The following is a 23714-nucleotide window of genomic DNA, read 5'->3' as shown; positions in this document are numbered from 1 at the left end:
TGTTGAGAGTCCTGAGACAAGAGATTTATAGCTTGATACTGATTATATACTGAAGATAAGGCTGCAAAATTCAGAATTCAGATAAGAAGTTTATAACTTTATGCTTGGTTGTTAAATAATCATTCAGGCTTCGGTTCAAAGTTAGGTTAGGCTAGGTTTTCCAAATTGTGTAAAGGAGGAGGCAATGTCTGTAATTATCAGGTCTTCTGGAATAAGAACTGCTTATTCAGGTGAAGTTGCTGTTTTTGTTGTTCTGCATTTTTGATATGTAGCTTTGAGAATGACACTAATAAAGTTCATAGTATTACGGAAGGCTCAGACAACTAAGTTTTCAGCACTTAAATTCTTAGTTGTGTGTGCTGTAGCCTATGTAGATTATCTTTTTTTCAAGAAATTACATTAATCTCTTCACATATTATTTTTAGTTCATCAAGCTGACCTTCCTGTTGGTAGCATTGTTAACTGTTAAATAACGCCTAAAACTTCTAAAAAGAGAGTAGGAAGCATTGAAAGCTCTTCTGTCATTGGACCCTCCAAGGAGCTATCCACTGCTGATTTACCAACACTATGAGATGTTCTTGCATTCTGTGCTTTGTTGAAGGTGATACTAAAGTACTTCACTATTTTTTCTCTGACAGGTTTTGATTAAGCTTGGTAGTGGCATAAAACATAGGCCTAGACGAACTCGTATATTTTCATATGGATGAAGGGTACCAGTTGTTAAACATGCTGATATATAGCTTTCATAAATGAACAGTACACCGTACAATAACCAAATAGCACACACTTTTCAAAACCTTTATGTGTTAAAATACTGTAATTAATTGCACGTTTACAGAGAGAGCACTCTTAAGGAATTATTTTTTCAGGAAGCTGGAAAAAAAGCTAACTATTCTCTTTTCAACAAAGTTGCGAGTGACCTTGCCAAAGCATCATATACGGTACCATCGTGTTAATTCAACTCAATCGTGGAGTAGAAGCACCATTATACCAAATTGGGCCTCTTGACAAAAGGACAACGAAAACGCTTCAAATAAGAGTTTACAAAAAGCTGAGTTCTAACATGTCTTTTCAAATTTTTTTGTTTATTAATTTTCCATGAAATGTACCAAACTTCTGTTCAATCACAGGCTTGTATAAGCATATTCTTTGATAACAGGGTCATGCAGAGACAGGTTCCATGTTGTGTACTGGGGTTGGTCAGTTGTTGTCATTGACGTGGCTCTTCTAACAACATTTGTTGATTGGAGCCATATGAGAAAGAGAATGGGGTTACTGCCATTTCTACAACCCCACTTCACCATTGCAGATGTAGTGCAACCAACTCTAAATAATAGGAGGTTAAGGGTTTTTACTTTTCCTTAAGCATTTCCTTGCCGGAAGGTGATCCATATGTTCTGATTTCTATGTCTGTAAAGGCAGGCTCGTGGTTTCACTAAAGCTAGTCGTGCTAGAAGATCTTGACTATCACTGCTTTTTGCTGCTATTTGTCAGAAAGTATATTATTTGTTATGTTTGGCATATATTGTTTTTCGTTGTGACAGTCAAAAATAAAAACAAACCGAACTGATTTACATGGATTATTTTGTGTTATTTACATTTATCATTCACACAAAAAATTTCTTTTTTAAGAGCTTCAAACAACAGCGAGTAGATGATTTCGCTGCAGCAAAGAAGTCACAAGTGATACAGGAAGAGAACTGGAACAAACAGCAGTTTTCTACAGCAATTGATGAATAAAATACTCTCCTTTCGAACCAGCTGCACCTGGTACATCTGAATGTAACAATGCTCTGGTATCCAGTGATGATCCTGCTCTGCCATCTTTTGCTGTGAACGTGTTAGAAAATATTCGCAAAGGCAGTAACTCTGGTGATGTTTCTGTCCGCACTTTTACCCTCCAAAATTAAATATTGATGCCAACTCACTGTGCTCTTTAATTGATTGGGACAATGCCCGCTTACTGAGTTTATCCTTACTTCACGGGTGCAACCTAGTTCGTGCCCTGAACAGTTCGTACCCTGAAAAGATCAAGAGAAAAAATTAAAAAAGCCGAAGTCGCTGATTGCAGTTTAATAGCACAAAGCCGAACTCGCTGATCGGAGTTTCCGCAAACAAACTCGAGGGTTAGGGTTAGCAAAAACTGCGGAAATATATTTGCGGAAACTGCAATCAGCGAGGGTTAGGGTTAGAGCATAGATTACTCTATGGTTAGGGTAAAGGTTAGCAAAAACTGCCGAAAAATGTTTGTGGAAACTGCGGTCAGCGAGTGTTAGGGTTAGAGCATAGATTACTCTATGGTTAGGGTAAGGGTTAGCGAAAACTACGGAAAAATGTTAGCGGAAACTGCGATCAGCGAAGGTTAAGGTTAGAGCATAGATTAGTCTATGGTTAGGGTTAGCGGAAACTGCGAAAAAATGTTTGCGGAAACTGCGATGAGTGAGAGTTAGCGTTAGGGTTAGCGGAAACTGCGATCAGCGACTTCGGCTTTGTGCTATCTTTCTCTCGATCTTTTCAGGGGGAAAATTTAAAAATGTTTGCGGAAACTGCGATCAGCGACTTCCGCTTTTTTTAATTTTTTCTCTCGATTTTTTCAGGGTACGAACTGTTCAGGGTACGAACTAGGTTGCATCCTTACTTCACACTTGACCATGGATGAACTAAAGGGTTTGATAAACACAAAGTTTGAATGCCCTCATTTTCCTGCCCATACTCAGGCTGTGGTGCGCCTCATTAGGGAAGTCACTAGCGCCTGTGGAAGTGTTGTTGGCCATCAACGACGGGATGGTTTCATTAGGGCGAGAATTGCTTCGCGTAGGGTCTTGTCGAAAGCAGACACGAAATCTGACTTTCTTTCATTGGCTGCAGTATAATGTTTTTGATATTCACCATTGTTTCTTGTTTATTGTCTTTATTTTTCATTCGTTTGTGCACGATTTACAAGCACATATAAAGTTGGTTGGTTGATGTGTAAGCTACCATTGGTTGAGTTGCAGTTAGTATGTCTGTCAAAAAACAAATGTAAATCGGCGAAAACAATCGAATATTAATGCAGTGTGTTGTGTGATTATGCAATACTTATTACCACAACAAAACCAAAGTGTCATCTTATGCACAGTGCATTCCTACTCTTGCCATAGAAGTGAAAAAAGGCTTTAATATCATCAGTTTTTGCTGACCAAGCAAAAATAGGGTTGCCAGGTGATTGTTTAATATCTTACCGTACACCGCCAGCCTTTACCTAAAAGTGAAACTAGCAGTCGCGTCATATGTAATTGTTGTTGTGGTTGTGAAAGTTGGAAGTTTTTACATAAAAAAAAATAAACAAAGTTTTTTTCTTCAAAAAATTTGTACCCGGCAGCTCTGTGCTGGCAACAAATGCCAACGACAAAATTAACTGCATGTTTAAGGTTACTGAATATTTTTGCGTGAAATTTTACAGAAATACTCTACATAGCAATCAGGGCTGGGGAGCCGGAGCTGGAGCGTTGGAGTCGAGCATTTTCTCCGAGCCGGAGCTGGAGCCTTTTTAAACATTTCTTGTGGAGCCGGAGCTGGAGCTACAAAATATTTATCAGCTCCAGCTCCAGTATTGAATACAGACGAAATCGGTTAATAGTATACTGCTTAAACGTATCAATCGTTTATTTGAATCAAAACCTGAAATCCCAAACCAAATCCAATCTGATGTACAGTCAGTGTTGGGCGCGATAACTCATTTTTCAGTTAAGCGATAACGATATAATCGATAAATCAAAAAAAAGTTAAGCGATAACGATAAGCGATAAATTATCGCCGATAATGTCCGATAACAATATTTTTTTTTCTTGATTATATAGCGCTGCCCCATCCCATGCAGCACGAACTGTTTTCATCAACATGCCGAAAAATCGAACATAATATACTGTAAAGGGACAAAACTTTTTGTAAGTTATGCATAAATAGAATCGCAATAGCAGCAGTGGGTATCGAATCTTCAACCTCTTGATCCAGAATCAAACCACTGAGGTAACCTGCGTGTTTATAATAATACCTTCAGATACCAGTTGGATGCTTTTATCAATTGAGTTACACTGCCGCTTACGTGCAGTAGGCAAAATAATTAAATCAAATGAAAACACCATAAAAATTCTAACCTTTGTATTTTGTTTCTGCTAGGGCTGTTTACAGCAAAGTCAGCAATAATTGAAAAAATTCCCAAAAACGCAAAATGCTTGAAAATTTATCAGTAATCTTAAGCGTTATTTGTAGTAAAGATGTGCATGCTGTGAAATCCATCAAGCTTGTCAAAGTAGTCGTGTTTGTTTAAGAACAATAACATAATTAGGCTATCGTAATTTACTGATAATTTCAGATAATTTTTTTTTGTTTTTTTTTGTGAACACCATCATTAAAGCAATGGCAGAACGCTGAGTTGTTGAGATAAGAATTACAATGTAAGCATTGTATTAGTGGGAATAAAAATATTCGATTGAGGTAGGCTATGTCGCATAGGTAGGCTACAGTAAATGAGAAAGGTTGTACTGTATTTAGCATAATTTTACCATGCAACTCGATCCGCCTATTGTCATGCAAAAACTACTACAAGATGCAAAAAATGTTATGTCGGTCTGCATGTTAAATGCTTCAAGCAATATCATATTCCGCAATGACTTGTTTCAGTGATGTTGTGTTACTTTGCTAATTTTCATCTTCATATTTTTTGAACTTTCATTTCAATAAAATGCTCGATGACAATAATGACATGACAAGACGTGAACAAGACATTTCCCATTTATCACTTTGAGCGATAAGTAAAATGTAATAACGCTTAAGCATTACGCACAAGAAACTTGTGAAATTTGATAACGGATTTGCCTAGCGTCTTATATATAGGACGGTTTTTTTCTCAAAAAGTACAAACACAATTAGGAAAAAAATAATTGTGATATATTTTTTAGGTCATAATTATGCAATGTTTAAATTTTCAGAAAATTTTTTTAAGTACTTTTACTTTTGGCACAAGTGGGCTAACTTTTTAAGTTAAATGGCACTTATGCATTCGGTTATTATGTTTGGATTAAAGTTATATCGCCAAGCTAGAAAAAAATCGATCTTACAGTCTATAACCGATCTTGTGTTGTTATTGTGTGTGAATTTTGTCTTTTAATCTGACTTTGTGACGTAACCGCATGTCTCAAGGCAAGTTCTTGCAATTTTAGTTAATCTACTCATCTAAGGATTTAATGCGCTTAAAACAGTAAGTTTCATGTTTTGACGAGAGAGATTTTATTTTTTTACGACAATTACTAAAAACTACACTTCCAACGAAAAAAGAAAACACAAGAAAAAAATAGTTGATCGTGAGGTGGCGCGAAAGACCATGTTTCCGATGTAAAAGCGGCCTCGTATTGCGACACTTTCACAAACCACTTGCCGATTTTTTTCGCTTCGCTTCAAAGGAAGTTGTGGCGCCTGTGCGCTTACATTTTAATTGTAAAATTCACTCGCGATTGCCCATTGCAGCAAAACAACAAGAGACTTGTTGCATGCATTTCATTGCATTGCAATTTGCAACTCTAAAAATTATTGTGTTGTCAGTGCCGTCGCTGCAGGGGGGCGTGCCCCCTCCCCTGATAACGACCTGTGCACACACACTTCAGGTACTGAAGAAGAACTGGTTTTAATTTTAGTTTCATTAACTAGGTGGCTAGTAAAAATATTACTTTTCATGATCTTTCCACTTGTGTGTTGATCCGAAATAAAATTTATCGGCAATTAATTATCGGCGATAATCAAATATTGCCTTTGGCGATAACGATAAACGATAACTGAAAAAATAATTAAGCGATAACAATAAGCGATAAAAATTTATCGCCGATAATGCTCATCACTGTGTACAGTGCCGGCAAAAAAAATCTTTACATTCAGTCGGCAAAAAAAACTTTACATGTAAAATCTGCAGAAGTTCTTAGCTTACTGTTCCCGCCAAAAGCATTGCGTCACAAAAACGCTTATAGTTACATCATTACCTACTCTCTTGCAACACTTCGCTGTAAAGCCATTGCTTTGCGTGCATAGTGTTGCTTTCCAGTAAGGGAGGTGAAATCGCACAAAATTTTTATTTTCTCAAAGTTTCGAGGTTTTGCAAAAAAAATTTCAAAAACTAAAATGGGTTGAAAGAAGAAGCAAATGGAAGAAAAACTTCGTGCCTTGACTTTGTGAGAGAAGGGAGATTCTGTGATTGCTGTAGCCAGAGATATTGGGGTCTCCAGAAAGGCAATGTATCACCAAAATCTTTGCAATGAGTGAATATTTCACCTTTTTAATTGATAAAAAACATCGGTTAAGCGCATAGGCTACCGCTTAAAAGAATAAGTCGGATAAAGTATGGAATCGGAGCCGCTGTTTAAAAATTTATAGCGCCGGAGCTGGAGCTAGTGGATGAATGCTTGATAGCGCCGGAGCCTATGCTTTTTTGCAGTGGCTCCCCAGCCCTGATAGCAATAGTCACCCTGTGTGATAATTCGATTTTTGATTTTTGAAATTTATTTGATTTTCACATCGCCTTAATGTCGGTGCCTGGTGATTTAAGTGCAATTCTTAGTGAAGTATATTTTACTACTCTAATATAACGAACACTAGATATTTCCAGTTGTGGCCTGCAGACCAAGCTGGTTGTGTGTATTTGGCCCAGCGGTGCTGCAAGTTTGCACAAATGCACACCCCTGATCTAGTGCATTTATGTGCAAGCTGCAAGCCGCAGTGTGGCCCGCCATGTTTTGTGCAGCCCGCACGGTACTCAGCGTAGGCTAATACTGAAAATGAGCACTGTATCGCCTACTAGCCATCACAGGTTATATCTCATTGTTTTGCATTATCATTCAAATTTTGTATTTGGCCAGCCAGTAAAAAATGTTGCTCATGCCTGATCTAAAGAAAGGTTTTGATAGAGAAAGTGATGAATTGAGAAAAAGAGGTATACCGGAGGTCCTATTAAGAGCTGTGATGTCAATGTATGAAGGTGCGAGAACTGAAATAAAAACTGGCTCAAAGTATTATTCGGATGAGTGTTTTGTAGGATGAACAGAAAGTCCTTGGACCAACTTATAAACGATTTGTTCATAAAAAATAAATAAAATTTTATCAAAAAGATATCACATTGAGAGGTAGGCACTTTAACGTATTCCACTGCACCAAAGCAGTAACGCAATCATGCGTGACATATGACATCACTGATGTTTGAAACCACCTGATTGCAGCCAAAGATTGTTTTTACACTCATTTCAGTTACAGAAGAAAAAAGAGTGAAGACAGGAGGTGGGAATCGAACCCAAGCAATCGAAATGACTTTATCTCTTGCCCAAACTCTAATCCACGAGGCGACGCTGGTGACTGCGATTTGTTCACTTAGTTTAGTTTGTATCAAAAACTTTCGAGAAGAACGCTCACAATATCACGTGCTGAGTCACATGACTGCAATCAGCTGATTCGCGAGGAATCGTAGATTATGTCACGCATGACTGCGTTACTGCTTTGGTGCAGTGGAATACATTAAAGTGCCTACCACAATGAGAGCTTACAATACTAGGAATAAATTTATTTATTTTGGGGATGAATATCCCAGGATGAGTTACGTGCCTAGGTTGAAAACTTTCGATGAAAAATTGAGAGAGTTATCCAAGTAAAGAGCGGCTACATTGAAAATAAAGAAATTTATTCCTAGTATTGTAAGCTCTCATTGTGATAACCTTTTTGATGAAATTTTATTTATTTTCTGTTAATAAATCGTTTATAAGTTGGTCTGACTTTTTGTTCACCCTGTAGGAAGTATTGGTGGTGAAGGAAGTAAATTCAAAGGGACATGGGTACAGATGGTAGATATGAAGGCTTTACTTTTCTATGCTTAATAGTAGTAGATCTTTTCTGGCCGCTGTTAAAACAATGATGTATTTTTGCATCTGGAAAATTATCTCTTGGAATAGCTGCAAGCCATGTGCCACGTTTCGGTTAGTCTTTGGGCAGTCTAAACACTGCATCTTTATTTTTTTACTGTACTGTAATAAAGTAAAAGTCTGAACAAAATAGAATAAAATTAAGCCACTGCAACAGTCAAATAAAAATGTATTAAGCCGTAAATTAACCATAAATATCTATTTTAAATGTTTAAAAACCAAACTTGAGCGTTGATGAAACATGTTCGAGAGTGAGAGAGAAAACTTTTATTTCGTTATTTGCGAGAATAGTATGGTTATAATTATGCACAATATGAATAAAATAGCACCATAGCACAAAAACAGACCGGAAGCAGTGAAAGACTATATCAGTCTTTGAGTCAGCTGGTTCCCCTGTTCTTAATGTGACAAATGTCAAGCATAGACAAATTTCCTTGAAACAGTTATTGAAAACTCTTGAGTTGGTTTAATTATAAATATAAAGCACAACAACGTTTCTCAGCGAAACTTGATCTTGTAGCTAATCACAAAGTGCAAATTTTGGCTTGTATAAGCCTGTTGAAAGGAAAATTTTCATCACAAAAATGGCCGAATTTTTTTAAAGTCTTTTCGCACAAATAACCAAAAAGTCTTAGCAAAAAAAGAATTGATCTCTGTCATTTTCTTCCATTTCTCCCAGACCTTAACCACTAATCGTGGTTCATTTGCGATCGTTTTTGGGACAGTCAACTGGCCGCATGTCGACAGATGGACAACTGGGCACTCCAGCAGGACGTGCTCGACAGTCTCTTATCCAATCTTGCAATTGAGACATACATGTTTTCTGATCTTTCAGTCTTGCGCTGCCAGTGTCAGAGATCCAGATGATGGCCGCTACGAAGTCTGCCTAATGCCTATCGTGACTTGTTCCTTACAAGTCAGTTGTCATTCTTCAATGTTGTTCCTCTGTTAATGTTTCCTAAAATACATCAACAGATGTCCAAGGTTCCAGTCAAACAAGCCACGGTCATGATAAGAAAGGGTTAATCAGATTAGTAAAGAATTCGTGTCGTCATCTAGTTGTCAGTTGTCCAGCGACAAATTGGCCGCAACAGGATGTTGTGTACCCCTCGGCAATGTAGCCGATAACAGAGGAATGCATGTGCTAAGGAGGGAGGACGGAAGTTTTCTGTGAAAGGCGTTGATTTTGAAGGTAGATTGGATGAGGAAACTGGGAATTCCAAAAAGAACATGGAAAGAATGAGGAACAGAAGCTCGTACTGAATAAAGATGCGATAGACAGAATAAGATGGAGAATAGGAGTGAAGGCAATTGTTGCAAGTAAAGAATGTATGTTACTAACCAGGCAACAGTGATTTTTAAAACAACATTTAAACATCTCTACAAGAAACAATAATTTTCTCTCTAATTTTGAGTCGATATCTCAGATATATATTACAAATTGTTTTTTTGCCAATTTGTGTTTGATGTGGTACATTTAAAAACGAATGTTGTATCATCATCATCATCATTTTCAGCCTGTGAGAGCCCACTGCAAAGCGTAAGCCTTCCCCTTTTCATGCCAATTTACATGATTATGTGCTAGTTGGTACCAATTGGTTGTATTGCATTGTTTGTCAATGTCGTCCCTCCATCTTACTTTTGGTTTTCCTTTCTTTCTTTTGGTTTCTCGTGGTGTCCATGTTGTTAATTTTTTAGTCCATCTATTGTCCTGATATCTTGCTATATGACCTGCCCAGGACCATTTTAGTTTCTTGATTGTGCTCAATATATCTCGTAATTTCGTTTGATTTCTGATCCATTCGGCAGTCTTTTTGTCTCGCCATGTTAAACCCATCATGATTCGTTCATGTGCTCTCTGCATAGTTCTTAGTTTAAGTGTTAATTTCTTTGTAAGGTTCCAAGTTTCTGCACCATATGTAGCGGTTGGAAGGATGCATTGATCGTAGACTTGTTTCTTGAGAGAAAGAGGCAGTTTTGACTTAAATATCGAACTTGCTCTTCCGAAGGCTTGCCATCCAAGTGATATTCTTCTTTTGATTTCATCTTCTTTATTGGAGTTGGTTGTAATTTTTTGGCCAAGATATATATAGTGATCAACTTTTTCGATATTCGCTCCGTCCAAAAGAATATTGCTGTCGGTGTCTGCCAGTTTGTTAAACATAACTTTCGTTTTGTTAAAGTTCATATGAAGGCCAATCTTTTTGCTTTCTGTATTGAGTTCATTTAGCATTGTTTGTAGTTGTTTAGGTTGCTCAGATATAAGGATAATGTCATCAGCAAATGGGAATGTTGTATAGTAGATGTTAATATAGACTTTCTGAGTATTTTAAGTCAAAAACCCGCCTTCTAGCTTAACCTGTACTCAAATTTGAAATGATTTTGAAGGTCGTATGACCTTTCAGGCATCTGCCACCTGGGTAGGTGTACAGATGATCAAAATCACTTTGAAAGTTGCTTTTAGTCCTAAATGCCACTTTTAAGACATTTGATTTTGATATGCAAAAATTTCACTCCATCCTAATTGCTCGACCTTTTCTATTTCACAAGTTTCATTGAATGTGAATTGTTAATTTTATTGTGAGTTTCGTGAGGTTAACCCCAGCTGTAGTGTCACAAAAAAGGAACCTTTTGCATCTTACGTCATACTATTATTCATCAGTGGTAACTGTGATTAAATAAATAACAAAGAATCTGAAAAACCACAATTTACAAATTTTTCGTCTATTTTACATTTTCTTGCATGCTTTGAATCGATGTAAAAAGGGCCAATTTTGCCACCCATTGTCACAATCAATGTGCGAGGTCTCACAACGGGCTGTTTTGTATCTTGACCGAACGTGCTGTTTTGATTGTGGAATTCTTATGCTATATGTTATTATCGGTTACTACCCTGTAGTGCCGGTTACTGCCCTGTAGTGCCCTGCCCTGACTTTGATTGCAAAATCTTTATTATCTGACGTATTTCCAGGTCATTCTACATTCTACTGTATAGCAGAGCTTGATGCGGAACCTACTTTAGAAGATCTGAGTAAAGCCATTGACTCTATGCAAAGTGGGAAAGCACCGGAGAGGATAACATTCCAGCCGAGGTCATAAAGTGTGGGAAACCAGTCCTGTTAAAACCACTGCACGAGCTACTGCGTCTTTGTTGGAAAGAGGGCCAAGTACCGCAGTCCATGCGCAACTCCAAGATCATTACTCTGTACAAGAACAAGGGGGATCGCACTGATTGTAACAGCTACAGAGGCATCTCTCTGCTTAGCATCGTAGGAAAAGTCTTTGCCAAGGTGGTCCTTAGGCGCCTTCAGGTATTGGCCGACAGGGTCTACCCTGAATCTCAGTGCGGGTTCTGCGCCCAGAGGTCCACAACAGACATGATTTTTTCTGTACGACAGCTTCAAGAGAAGTGCCGTGAGCAGCAGAGGCCGTTATACATCGCCTTTATTGACCTCACGAAAGCTTTTGACCTTGTCAGCAGGAGAGGCCTGTTTCAGCTACTGCAGAAGATTGGCTGTCCCCCACAGCTGCTTAGCATCATCATCTCCTTCCACAAGGACATGCAGGGTGTGGTCAGTTACGACGGGGAGACCTCTGAACCCTTCGCAATTCGATCTGGTGTGAAACAAGGATGTGTCCTTGCGCCGACTTTGTTTGGGATTTTCTTCTCTCTGTTACTGAAGTTTGCATTCGGTCACTCCACACAAGTTGTCCACCTACACACCCGCAGTGATGGGAAACTGTTCAACCTGGCCCGACTGAGAGCCAAGACAAAGGTTCGCACAGTGCTGATCAGAGAACTGCTGTTTGCCGACGACGCAGCACTGTCAGCACACGCCGAGCACGAGCTGCAGCAGTTGCTCAACCAGTTTGCACACGCCTGTAGGGAATTTGCACTGACCATCAGCATCAAGAAAACAGTAGTCATGGGCCAAGATGTCCCCAAGCCACCTGTCATCACCATAGGACCAGAAGTGCTCGAAGTGACAGACCACTTCACTTACCTTGGTTCAACGGTCACCAGCAACCTGTCCTTAGATAAGGAAATCGACAGACGGATAGCCAGGGCTGCAGGAGTGATGACTCAACTCGGAGGAGAGTGTGGGACAATAATCTTTTGACACTTAACACAAAAGTCAATGTGTACCGTGCATGTGTTCTTAGTACTCTGCTGTACGGTAGTGAGTCCTGGACCACCTACGCCAGACAAGAAAACCGCCTTGAAAGCTTTCACCTTCGTTGCTTGAGGCGCATTCTTGGTATTTCCTGGAAGGACAGAATACCCAACACCACTGTTCTGGAACGTTCTTGCTCCCTGAGCATACACCTTCTCCTCTGCCAGCGACGTCTACGCTGGTTGGGGCATGTATCCAAAATGAAAGATGGGCGCATTCCAAAGGACATTCTGTACAGTGAACTTGCCACAGGGAAACGCCCAGTCGGACGACCCGCACTACGTTACAGAAACGTTTGCAAACGAGACCTGAAGCAAACTGACATAGACCCTGCCAGCTTGGAACTGATCGCAGCAAATCACAACAGATGGCGCTACGAAGTCAGTGCGAGTCTAGCAAAGGGTCAGTCGAGGCGGAGGAAGCAACTAGAGGAAAGAAGACAAAGAAGAAAAGAGAGACAGCTGCCTCAGAACTCCTCTGATTTCATATGTCCAAACTGTGGACGAGACTGCCACGCCAGGATTGGACTTCAGAGCCATATGAGAAGCTGCCGTACCCAGAGTGCTACCATCATCTGAAAAGATGGAAGGATGCCTACTACTACTGCTACGTGCAAATCTGGAAGCTTCTTTAACTTGCTTGTTTGCAACTTGACAGAACAATGAGTTCGTATGATGTAACATTGCGTAACCTTCTCGAAGTTGCTGGACCAAACAACCTGAACTATAAATAGTGGTGTGAATTTGCATTATGATTATTATGAGAGTTGTGTTATGAGTTGCAGATTGTTGTTGTTGTGGTAGTGGGTAATAGATGCAGAGATTATTGTTGATTGAAAGTTGAAGCAATTGAATACAAGTAGATAAGAATTGGTGCTGATATAAATTGTGTTCGAAATTAGAGTTATTTGAAAAGCCGTTCGTTAAAGTCCTTCAAGAATTTTCATTATCATTTCACTAGTAGAACTATTCGATATTTAATTGACTGCCTTTCGGTAATATTCCATTAAACTACGTCATTGAACCTTTCCAAGTATCTTTCCTGGTAAGAGATAGAAAGAAACTGTGACACCCATGAAGAGGACAAGGTGTGGCTTTAAAATGAAATTTGTTGTTGTGACACCACAAAAACAATGTCAAAGCAACAATGGAACGTAACAAACATAAAATAAAACGGTTTTGTGCAATCAAAATTTGTCCTGCTGCATGATAATATTCTTTGTTATTTATTGCTCTGAATTTTTACAACACTTGGATACCGGTAAAAATATTAGTAATTGGTACTCTGCAGATTTGGAAACGAGTAGTGTAGTACAATCAAAGTTAAATTTGTAAGCAAACATTGATTGTCGTTTTATTATCACTTTTACAAATTTTTATTCTACTTACACTTTCCGAAGCTGGATTTAAAATGGGCTCACCCTATTCCTGCCTGATGTGTGTTGCAATCTTCACGCCAAAATGTTAAAAATGTTTGATTTCCCAATGTGGTTATGTTATTTTCTTATTGATTCTTTGTCATGCAATTCGTCAGTAAATTCTTTACAAAGATTTGGTCCTTCATCACTCATTCACTCATGTCCTTGAACCTAGTTATCAATCAATGCGATTACGTTATGCAATTGCAGATTTTTTGAGGCATAGTTTGCTTTTTATTGAATGCTTTTTAATCCATTAGTGCATCTCGCAGAGTTGTCTTCGATTTGCCATTCATCGACTGAGTTTCACTTCAAGTCTCTAAATGCACAACTGGACGATGTGAAGAGGACGGTCATGGCATGCAAGGACCAACAGCTAGATGCCAAGTAAGTCTCTAGTTTTATTGGACTTAACAGTGGAAGACCTACTGATGCTATAGCTAAGTAGAATTAGTTGTCATTGATGATTTCCTCCTGATGGTAATAGCTCGAATCCTCTGTATTGATGTAAGATTTAGAAACTCACTGTTGGGAATACTCACTTTGCGTAATATGCAATACGTAATTGCATTTTTTTCAAGTTCTTCATATATAACAAATATACGAACAACATTTGTTCTCAGAAGAAATAGAAAAATTATTGAAATCAACAAAGCTCAAAGTGGTTTTGTGTTTGGAAAAGGAACTCGGGAAGGAATTTTCAATATGTGAATGCTACAACCAAATAAATATTAAATAAAGATGTTTATACATATGCATTATAGACTATAAAAAGGCTTTTGAACGAGTTAATCATGAATAATTTGATGCAGTGTTTAGCAATACTTGGTGTTTCAAAAAAATTGACATCATTGTACAGTGTTGTAACTTTGCCAACTATATCGTTTATACAATCTCAAATTTTAACAGTATGTACTACAGGTACAAGATAAATTTTATCTTTTAATTTTCAGGCGTTTTTCTTTTTAGATGTAGAAATGCCTTACAATAGCGTAGAAAAAGCATTTTGTATACTAGAGTATGCTAGAACACAGTCGAATAAAACTGTGCAGCGTGCATTTGCAATAAAGAAAAGGGCCAGATTGAAAGCAGATTTGGACATGGCATAAAAAGTTCAAACAAGAAGGTTGCTTGTGCAGAGTAAAAGGATCTGGGCGGAAGTCAACGCCAGTATAGAAGGTTCGCAAAAAATTGTGAAACTTCAGCAAAGTCCATAAGAGGAGCGAGTTCTGAAGTTCAAATTCCTGCAACAACAGTTTGACGTGTTCTAAGAAAACAAATTGATTTTGATTTGATAACTTGACATGAAATTTATTATGTTTACCCTTGTATCTGTCAAGATTCCTTGACTTGAAGTACGGTACATACTTTTTGAGATAATTTAAGTCTCAAATGATGTCAAATTTTTTGAAACACCCTGTAGATATAAAATGTTAAGTTCATCAGAGATGTATAATATCTCCATGTCTTTTCAACTTGCATGCTAAAATGATTAGACAGGTTGATGGTATGGAGGGTAATAGCTATATAGTAAATATATCCAACCTGCGGTATGTATGCAATACAGTCTTATTTTCTAAATTAGAAGAAGCTCTTCAAAATCTTCTTCTGGCTTTATTCCCACTTCAAGTGGGGGTCGTCAACGATGACTCGTCGGTGCAGATTGCAGTCTCCCATATCACTCTGTCAGCAGCATCTTTTTTCTCCACTCACACTACTTCCATATCTCCTGCCAAATAGTCCATCTATCTTCTTTTTGGCCTTCCTTGCTTTCTTTTACTAACTTCCACTTGTCTTACTCTTCTTGCTTCTGAAATAATCTTCGTTTCTTTTCACAGCGTGACACCACCATTCTCTCTCTCAGCTTATCTTTCACCTCTCCGACTTGCAATCTTTTTCTGATAATTTTATTTCTTACTTGGCCCTCGTTTGTCAACCCCAGAGACCATTGCAGCATTTTTATATTAACCACTTGCATTTTTTCTTCCTTTGTCTTTGCCAAGGCTACTGCCTGCATCCTATACAACATTGCTGGTCTTACCATCGTTTTATAGAGTTTTTTCTTCAGTTTTTCTGGCATCTTTCTGTCTCACATGACTCCTGTTATTTTCTTCCATGCTCCCCACCCTGCCTGGCATCTCCTTGTCACCTCTCTATCGCTCGTTTCGTTCTCATGAACTGTTTCTTCAAAACTCATTAAGCAGATGAAGAAACTCTTTAAACATGGCTTTATTTGATGCCCTACTCTCTATTTTTGTTGTAATATCACACTTATAGCCAACAAATTAATTATCTGTCACAAAATGAAGAATTAAGATTTAAGTAACTGGTATCAAAATTGCCAAAATTTTCTCTTGCTTGAAGGTATGGTTTTGTTGTTGATAAGCTTAGTCGGGTTGCTTGAAGCAAAACTAGGCCATTGTGGACCCAGGCTAACCACCTGCTTGTTTTTTTGCTGGAACCTAGCGTAATTTAAAAATTTCGACAGTTTCTACTGTGCCTTGAACAACTTTAGCTTTACCTGAAAACAATATTAAAACAAAATTTTGTTTTAACTAAAAAAAAATTGTTTTTTATCTTAAGATTGTACCAACTTGGTTTTGTTATGCGCTTGAAAGAAATATGAACTTCGGAACAAGCGAGTGAATTGTGTATATGGAACAAGCGAGTGAATTGTGTATAAAAAGTTCAGTAGTATATCACAAACCCCCAAAGTCACACATACTCAATCTTTCAGAAATAGCTACATATATGTGAAATATAAGGACGGAAAACGGTAAATTAAACTTCAACACTTCATGCAGTGTTAACTTTTGATTGGATTTGTATTCAGTATAATGGTGGTTCAAAATAATCGACTTTTGAAATGTTTACGGGCCACCCTCTCAAAAGCTTCCATTTTATACAAAAACACCTTGTGTAAAATATTTTTGAAAAATATTAATGTTTAGGGGTGGCCCAAGGCCCCCAAAATTTTGAAATTTTTGACGAAACATTGCAGTTTTAAAATGGTCATATTTTGAAAACCCTTGATGCAAACACATAAGTGTTGGGGTTCATTTTCATCAGTATGGTGAGCACTGTCATTTGGTGCCCAGTAACAGTTCAAAACATGCTATTTTAAAGTTTGCGATTTTTTAAATTGAAATTTTAATCAAAATTCTTGATAATGCAGTTATTTTAGAACTCAACTCTACGAGTACATGTTATTTTGCTTCAATGGTGCCGGTACAAGAATTGTAATTGAATGACTGGAATGCTCAGAATACAACAGCACTTAGGAGCATGATGACAGAAACGGATGTCAATTGTCAATGTTTCTCTCACTCTTGATACATTCAACTCAAAATGAACTAAGTGTTGTACGAAATGTCTGGAAATAAAACGTCAATGACTTTATACTGCAAACCCGCTCCTTTTTTATTTGCATTTACTCTCTGCTGCCAGCAGCTCACCACTGTGACATACGCTCACATGTGGTCTGTTATCATTATCAGTCTTTTTTACAGCAGGCACTTTAGGTAGCACAGTTAGTGATAGTTGCTACAGTTTTGTAAAATACAGCACATTTAGGAATTACTATTCGCAAGCTGCAACTTATTTAGTATTTTCATAGATTATTGTGAAATCTGAATCACATAACTTACTTAGTAGTAGTGTGTCGGTATTGTGCTTATCATACTGTAAAAAAGGCAGTTGCAACTAGAAATCAGAAGAAACTCTACCTTTTGGATTTGTATGTTCCAGAAATTACAGGGTCTAAACTTCCTTCAAACAAACAAGCTTGGGTCACTTCCTATATCTTCACCGAGAAGGGAACCACACAATTCGAGAGGCAGCAACACTAACGATTGAAAAGATCTTTGTGTTTTGGATGAAGGCGTGTATTCCCATGAAGCAGAAAAAACATGCTATCACAAAGTTGGAGAAATTCCATTGTAGCTGGAGAAAATTGCTAAAGCACTCAAAGCGGAATTCAGTCACTCATACAACAGAGGAGGAAAAGTTTACAGAATGCTTAGACGATCTGTTTGATGTTGCTCATGCCAATGCCTTAAGCATTATGACAAATCATGAAGATAAAAAATTTCTCTTGGCCCAGCGTGAAAAAGGACGTCGAGGATGTATGGGTAGGCTTGATGCAACTTTACTACAAAAGCAAAAGAAAAGTCCAGTTTCTTTGGAGATAGAAAACAAGCGACGTCGACTGGCTGATAAAGCAGCTGATGCATCAATGGCGGTGGCTATTCTTCAAGATAGTTGCTGAGTCGATCTCTGATGATGAATATAAAGCTGGGCCATCTCATGCTTCTTCGCTATCACGAAAACCACAGAGAAAAGAAATTGTAACACCTACTTTCTCAGCAAGTCTCGGCCGCGCCAATGTTTCAAATAGAGCTGCTATAAACTGCAAGAAGCCTTGGGCACAACATTCAAGAGTTTACCTTGAGTACATCAAGCATAAGGCGCAGCAGACGTAGCCATCACGAGCAGTTTGCAACAGAAATCTTGAACAACTTTTCTCCTAATGCACCTGTCCATTGGGATGGAAAACTTCTTCCGGATTTAACAGGAAACAAGAATGTTGATCGCCTTCCCATACTAGTGTCTTTTCAAGGAAAAACGCAGCTCCTGTCAGTGCCAAAACTTCCATCCAGTACAGGCGAAGCTCAAGCTCGAGCAGTTTTTCAAGCGCTTAAGGAATGGAACGTCAAACAAAATATTGAGGCACTGTGTTTTGATATCACAAGCTCAAACACTGGTCGAATAAATGGAGCCTGTGTCATTATTGAACAGTTACTGGGTCGAGATCTGTTATATTTGGCTTGTTATTTTACTTCCTATACTTGTATACCGTCGCCACCACATACTTGAATTGAATGCAGCTGCTGCTTCAATTCAAGTGCCATCATCATCTTCTGCACCAATAACCCAGCTTTTCAAACGTTTTAAGGAGTCCTGACTCCTGAGAGTTTATTGATCATGACAAGTTTGAAGATGCCACCACAGATGAGGTAGCAGCAAGTGTTATCAAGGCGTTAGAGGAGGACTGGTCGAGTTTATTAACACAGTGTTGACCACGGAAACACAACCCCATGATTATTATCGGGAAGTTATGGAATTGGCGTTGCTGTTTCTCGGAGCTCCACCATCTAATAAAATTCGGTTTCGACCCCCCGGGGCTAACCATCATGCACTTTGGATGGCTAAGGTCATCTACACATTCAAAGTGTGGATGTTTCGCCGTCAGTTTCGTCTGAGTCTCCGTGAGCAGAAAGGACTTCGAGATCTGTGTATTTTCTATTCGTGTGTTTATGTTAAAGCATGGGTTAACGCTCCACTTGCTGTGAAAGCTCCGAACAGGGATTTGTGTTTGCTCAAACGTTTAAAGGAGTATGCAGCCATCAATGATGCAATATCTGGGGTGACAACTGAGAAGATGGCACGCCATTTATGGTACTTGTCCGAAGAGTTGGTAGGTCTTTCACTATTTGATGATGTCATGCCAAACATTAAAGACCAGATGGCACAAGCAATATTGCAGATTGAGAAAAAAGAGGTTCCACCAAAGAAAGTTAACGTGTCGTTGGAAAACATTTTGGGTATGACATTGCCAACATTTGCTAATTCCAACACGAGGTTGTTGTTTCAAAAACTTAAGATTTCAGATTCCTTTCTTCAGTTTCCAGCAACTCAGTGGGAAGAAAACGAAGATTTCTGTATTGCCAGAGCATTCTGCGGGTCATTAGCTGTAACCAATGACCATGCAGAAAGAAGCATTGCCCTTGTGCAAACCTTTTCTGGGCGCTTAACAAAAGAGGAGGACCAACTACAGTATCTTTTGCAAGTTGTTTCAGCACCGCAAGAACTTTCCTTGGCCGCTCAAGAACACTTTAATTGGGCAACAATGAGTGGTTGGTCGCCATGACACCCCTGTTTTTAACAGCTAATACCCACCTGGCCATGGTGAGGGGAGACCCAAAATAGCCTTGTGTGGATTGTAGAATTAGCTGATTTACTTTGGACATAACTACAGTATTCATCTTTCAAAATATAACCTTACTGTGAAAGATCATATTATCAGTTATTGCTGGGCGACTGAAACTCAGCGAAACCAAAACTGTGGCAGCAGCTTTCCACCTACACAATCGGGAAGCTGATCGTGAGCTACATGCCCACAACAACGGAAAACCTCTGTCCTTCTGCCCCGAGCCAAGGTATCTTGGGGTGACACTAGACATATCGCTCACATACCGCCACCATTTGGTGTCACTGCGCAAGAAACTGACATCCCGCGCTGCACTACTGAAGCGCCTGGCAGGCTCTAGCTGGGGGGCGAGGGCTGACACTTTGCGAATAGCAGCCTTAGCCCTTGTCTACTCTTCTGCAGAGTACTGTGCACCTGTCTGGTGCCGCAGTGCTCACTGCCACAACATCGACACTGCCATAAACAGTGCCCTGCGCACAGTGACCGGATGCCTGCGTCCCACACCATTGGACAATCTCCCCATTCTCGCTGGCATCCAACCTGCTGAGCTTCGTCGCGAAGAAGCCACTCTGTCTCTCGGTCGACGGGCACTGGAGCCTAACCATCTTCTCCACCACAAGATCTCTGCCTTCCCAAACGGGCACCCCCGCCGACTGAAATCAAGACACCCATTTGTGCCAGCCGCTCGGCTTGTGATCAACGAAGCTGATGAACAAGCCTTCTCTGCGGCTGCTTGGGCGGACCATAAATGGAATTCTGAATGGAGGTCAAGCACCGCCAGACTCCATTTATTCATCCCCGACGCCGACACACGCCCCATCGGCCTGACCACTACAGAGACAGGCATGGGTGCGCCTCAACCGTCTCCGTACTGGCGTCGGGCTTTTCCGCTCAACCATGCACCAATGGGGAATGGCTTCTTCCTCCTCCTGTGAATGTGGTGCCGAGGAACAGACCGCAGACCACATCATCAATGACTGTACCATCTTCAAGCCACCTAAAGGAGTGGAAGGTCTGCGCGTCATGGATGATGAAACTAAAGACTGGCTGCTCTCTAGCAGCCTTCCAGTGTAGTCCGAGAATATCGTGAATCTGGGGTGGTAAAAGGATAGACCCTCAGCCCCAGAAGCTCAGACGACGACGAGTTATTGCTATAAAATTCATACCGAAAATACATGAAATACAAATTTTGAATTGTTTGACTTTATCAAACAACAGTGCTCACCATGCTGATAAAAATGAACCCCAACACTGATATGTTTGTTTCAAGGGTTTTAAAAATACGGCCGCTTTAAATCTGCAGTATTTTGTCAAAAACGTCAACATTTTGAGGGGTTTGGGCCACCCCTAAATATTAATATTTATCAAAAATATTTCACACAAGGTGTTTTTGTAGTAAATGGAAGCTTTTGGGAGAGTGGCTCGTAACAATTTCAAAAAAAAAAAGTTACCCCTGTTTTGAATGACCATGTCACATGGTCATCATGACTCATCAATTAACGTCACAACTTCAAACAACTGCATTTAAATAATGGTAGACAAGTTTTGAGTAATAAACATATAATATTATTGTCAAATAAATAAATATTTCGGAAAAACAAGTTTTACTCAATGTGTCCACCATTTACATTGATAACAGGTCGGAGACGCTTCGAAAAGGACCTGCAAGAGTCACGAATAACTCTTTGAGGTATTTTGGTCCATTGTTTTTTCAGATTAGTTTTCAGCGCTTCTAAACTTTGTGGTGTTTAGTCGAAACCTTGCTCTTCAAATAAGACCAGATGCCAAAGTTTAGAGGGTTTAGGTCTGGGGATGAATGATGCCATTCTTACTTGGAAATGAAGAATGGCACATTGGCTGGAAGCCAGTTTTGCGTTCTCTTAGCTCCATGTGGAGGGGCAGAATCTTGTTGGAATGATCAATTACGTTTTTTGAAATGTTTCTTTGCCCAAGGCAACAATGAACCCTCAAAAATATCATTTCGGTAGTTTTCTTAGTTCAATTTCACTCCTTGGTCCACAAAATTTAATGGACTTCTTCCGGATTCGTTGGCTGCGGCCCATACCACCACTGATGTCGCCCCTTGTCTCCGAGTGACTACCCGGGGTTCCACATCACCATCTCTTGACCAAACACGATCATTCTGTTAAAATGATGCTGGACGTCAAATTTCTGCTCATCGCTGAACACAAGGTTTGGAAGTTGTAACGTTAATTACACTGATTTTTGCGGCATGAACTTTGAAAACTGATTTAGAGTAATTTTGGATTGCTGAATCCGAATCTGACCTCAGATTTTGTCCATCACGTTAGGTTTATGAGGTATGATAACAACAAATTGTTACTTTGTCAAAAGTGGAAAATTTGACTTTGCGTTTATCACACATACACATTGTGCTATATCCAGAAATCCAGACCATGTGGTGCATAAGTAACTGAAATACAAGCCCAAACTACAATATTGATACCAATTTGTTTTCTAAACAACATTATTAACAAGGCAGTAACAACAAGCTAAAAGTATAACTGACCTCCTCCCCCCGTCAATGTTTTGCATGAAATCACAAACCTTTAAGCAAGCATATGGCGACGCTTGTCCAGTAACCTTATTTTAGCAGTTTTGGCCTGTCTAACACTAATCTTTCGTTATAGCACTGCGTATGTTGGTAGTAAACGCAACGCCAAATCTTTCACTTTTGGCAAAAATAAAGTATTTTTGTTATCATATCTCAAAAATTTGATGTGATAGTAAAAATCTGAGTTTGGATTCAGCACCCCAAAATTACCTGATTTCAATTCTCACTTATTATAAACACTTTTGATCACTTATTATTATAAAGACACTGTAACGAATTTCAAGTCTATCAAAATTATTGACCAACAGCATTTGCTTTCACACCGACACAGTAACACACTGCCAACAGTTCTTTCAAGCGCCATAGCTTTTGCGCAGTTACGAGAGCCCATTAATAATAGAGCTTATCATTCTATGACTTGGCTTATTTTGCTTATAAAAGTAACTTGAATAAAATATAATGGTCAGTTCTTTGTTTTTAACTTTGATTTCACGTTTCTTGCGACGATTCTACTAACTGCTAAACAAGTTATTAAGTATTCACAAGCAATTTGGCGCTTGCTAATGATGCAACCAGCGTGATTGTTTTCCACGTCACGTTTCATTGGACAGAGCTACCGGAAAGGTTTATTGTTTCCACAGACGTAATCTTCATTTTATAAATATGCAATTTGATTAACTTGTTGCTGGTAGGTACATCATGATGATTATATGCAAATTTCAAGCAACTTTTGTTACGGTTAAGTGATTTACTACACACTTTTCTAAATCTGCGCTTATGTAACCACTCATCCGTGACGCAACTTGGATCAATTATAACAAAAATGGGTATTCCTGTAATTTTTCGAATAAAGTATCATAAGAAAGGTTTTAACATACGGTCGGAATGCGGTTAGGCATCTTACAAAAATTGATTGCTAGATTGAATTCCGAGACGCGGACCGCGCCAGCAGCCCGCGGTATTTGTTCAAATCAAGAATATTCTTGAATCCAACGTGACGCCAGTGGAGTGAAGCGCGTGACGTCAAAGAGAAAGCTCTCAGGCGCTACAGTGTCTTTTAGGTTTTCCCACAACTTTTGGAGTTGAGATTGGAGAATTACCAGGTCATCCACATATGCGTATTTTACGGTGACCATGTTTGGTAGGTTGTGAGTTTAGATATTGATTTGAAAAGAAATGGATCCAGGACTGATCCTTGAGGGACACCATTTTTCAGGCGTCGTGTTGCCGGTGGTTAGAGTGAAGCTTTGATTCCTGACAAGTTCCATGATCATATGGACCATATGTCGGTCTGGAAGCATGCAAAGCAGCTTGCAAGTAAGGTCGCGGTGCATACGATGTCTTAGGCGGCTATAACATTGTAGAAAGACAGCGTCGTCGGCCTTCTTTTTTGCGTCAAAACAATTAGATCATTGCGTTGACTGTGGCATAGATCAACCAACCGAGGATTTTGAAAAGAATACAGAGGAAGGATATCGGATGATAACTTGTTGTGTCCTCTGGTGGCTTGTGAGGCTTAAGGTTCGCAACTATTTAAGCTTTTCTCCAGCAAGCAGGAAGAAAGGATCTATGTAACCAGGACTTAGGGGCAGGGCCAGCATGGAGCACAAGCTCACAGCAGATC

At 39.2% G+C, this 23714-nt stretch overlaps 1 protein-coding gene across 1 annotated transcript in view; it reads left to right on the top strand.

Annotated features, from left to right (window-relative positions):
* The window catches only part of LOC145785359 (FERRY endosomal RAB5 effector complex subunit 3-like), a 116903-nt gene that overhangs the window by 74425 nt on the left and 18764 nt on the right, over window positions 1-23714 (top strand). The window contains exon 8 of the mRNA XM_082597014.1: window positions 13799-13913. Coding sequence (XP_082453140.1) covers window positions 13799-13913 — 115 coding nt within the window. The remainder of the gene's footprint in view (window positions 1-13798; window positions 13914-23714) is intronic.

This window comes from Aplidium turbinatum, chromosome 16 (genome assembly GCF_918807975.1).
Source record: "Aplidium turbinatum chromosome 16, kaAplTurb1.1, whole genome shotgun sequence".
Lineage (NCBI taxonomy): Eukaryota > Metazoa > Chordata > Ascidiacea > Aplousobranchia > Polyclinidae > Aplidium > Aplidium turbinatum.
The sequence above is the reverse complement of the archived record's forward strand: the minus strand, read 5'-3'. Positions and strand labels throughout refer to the sequence as shown.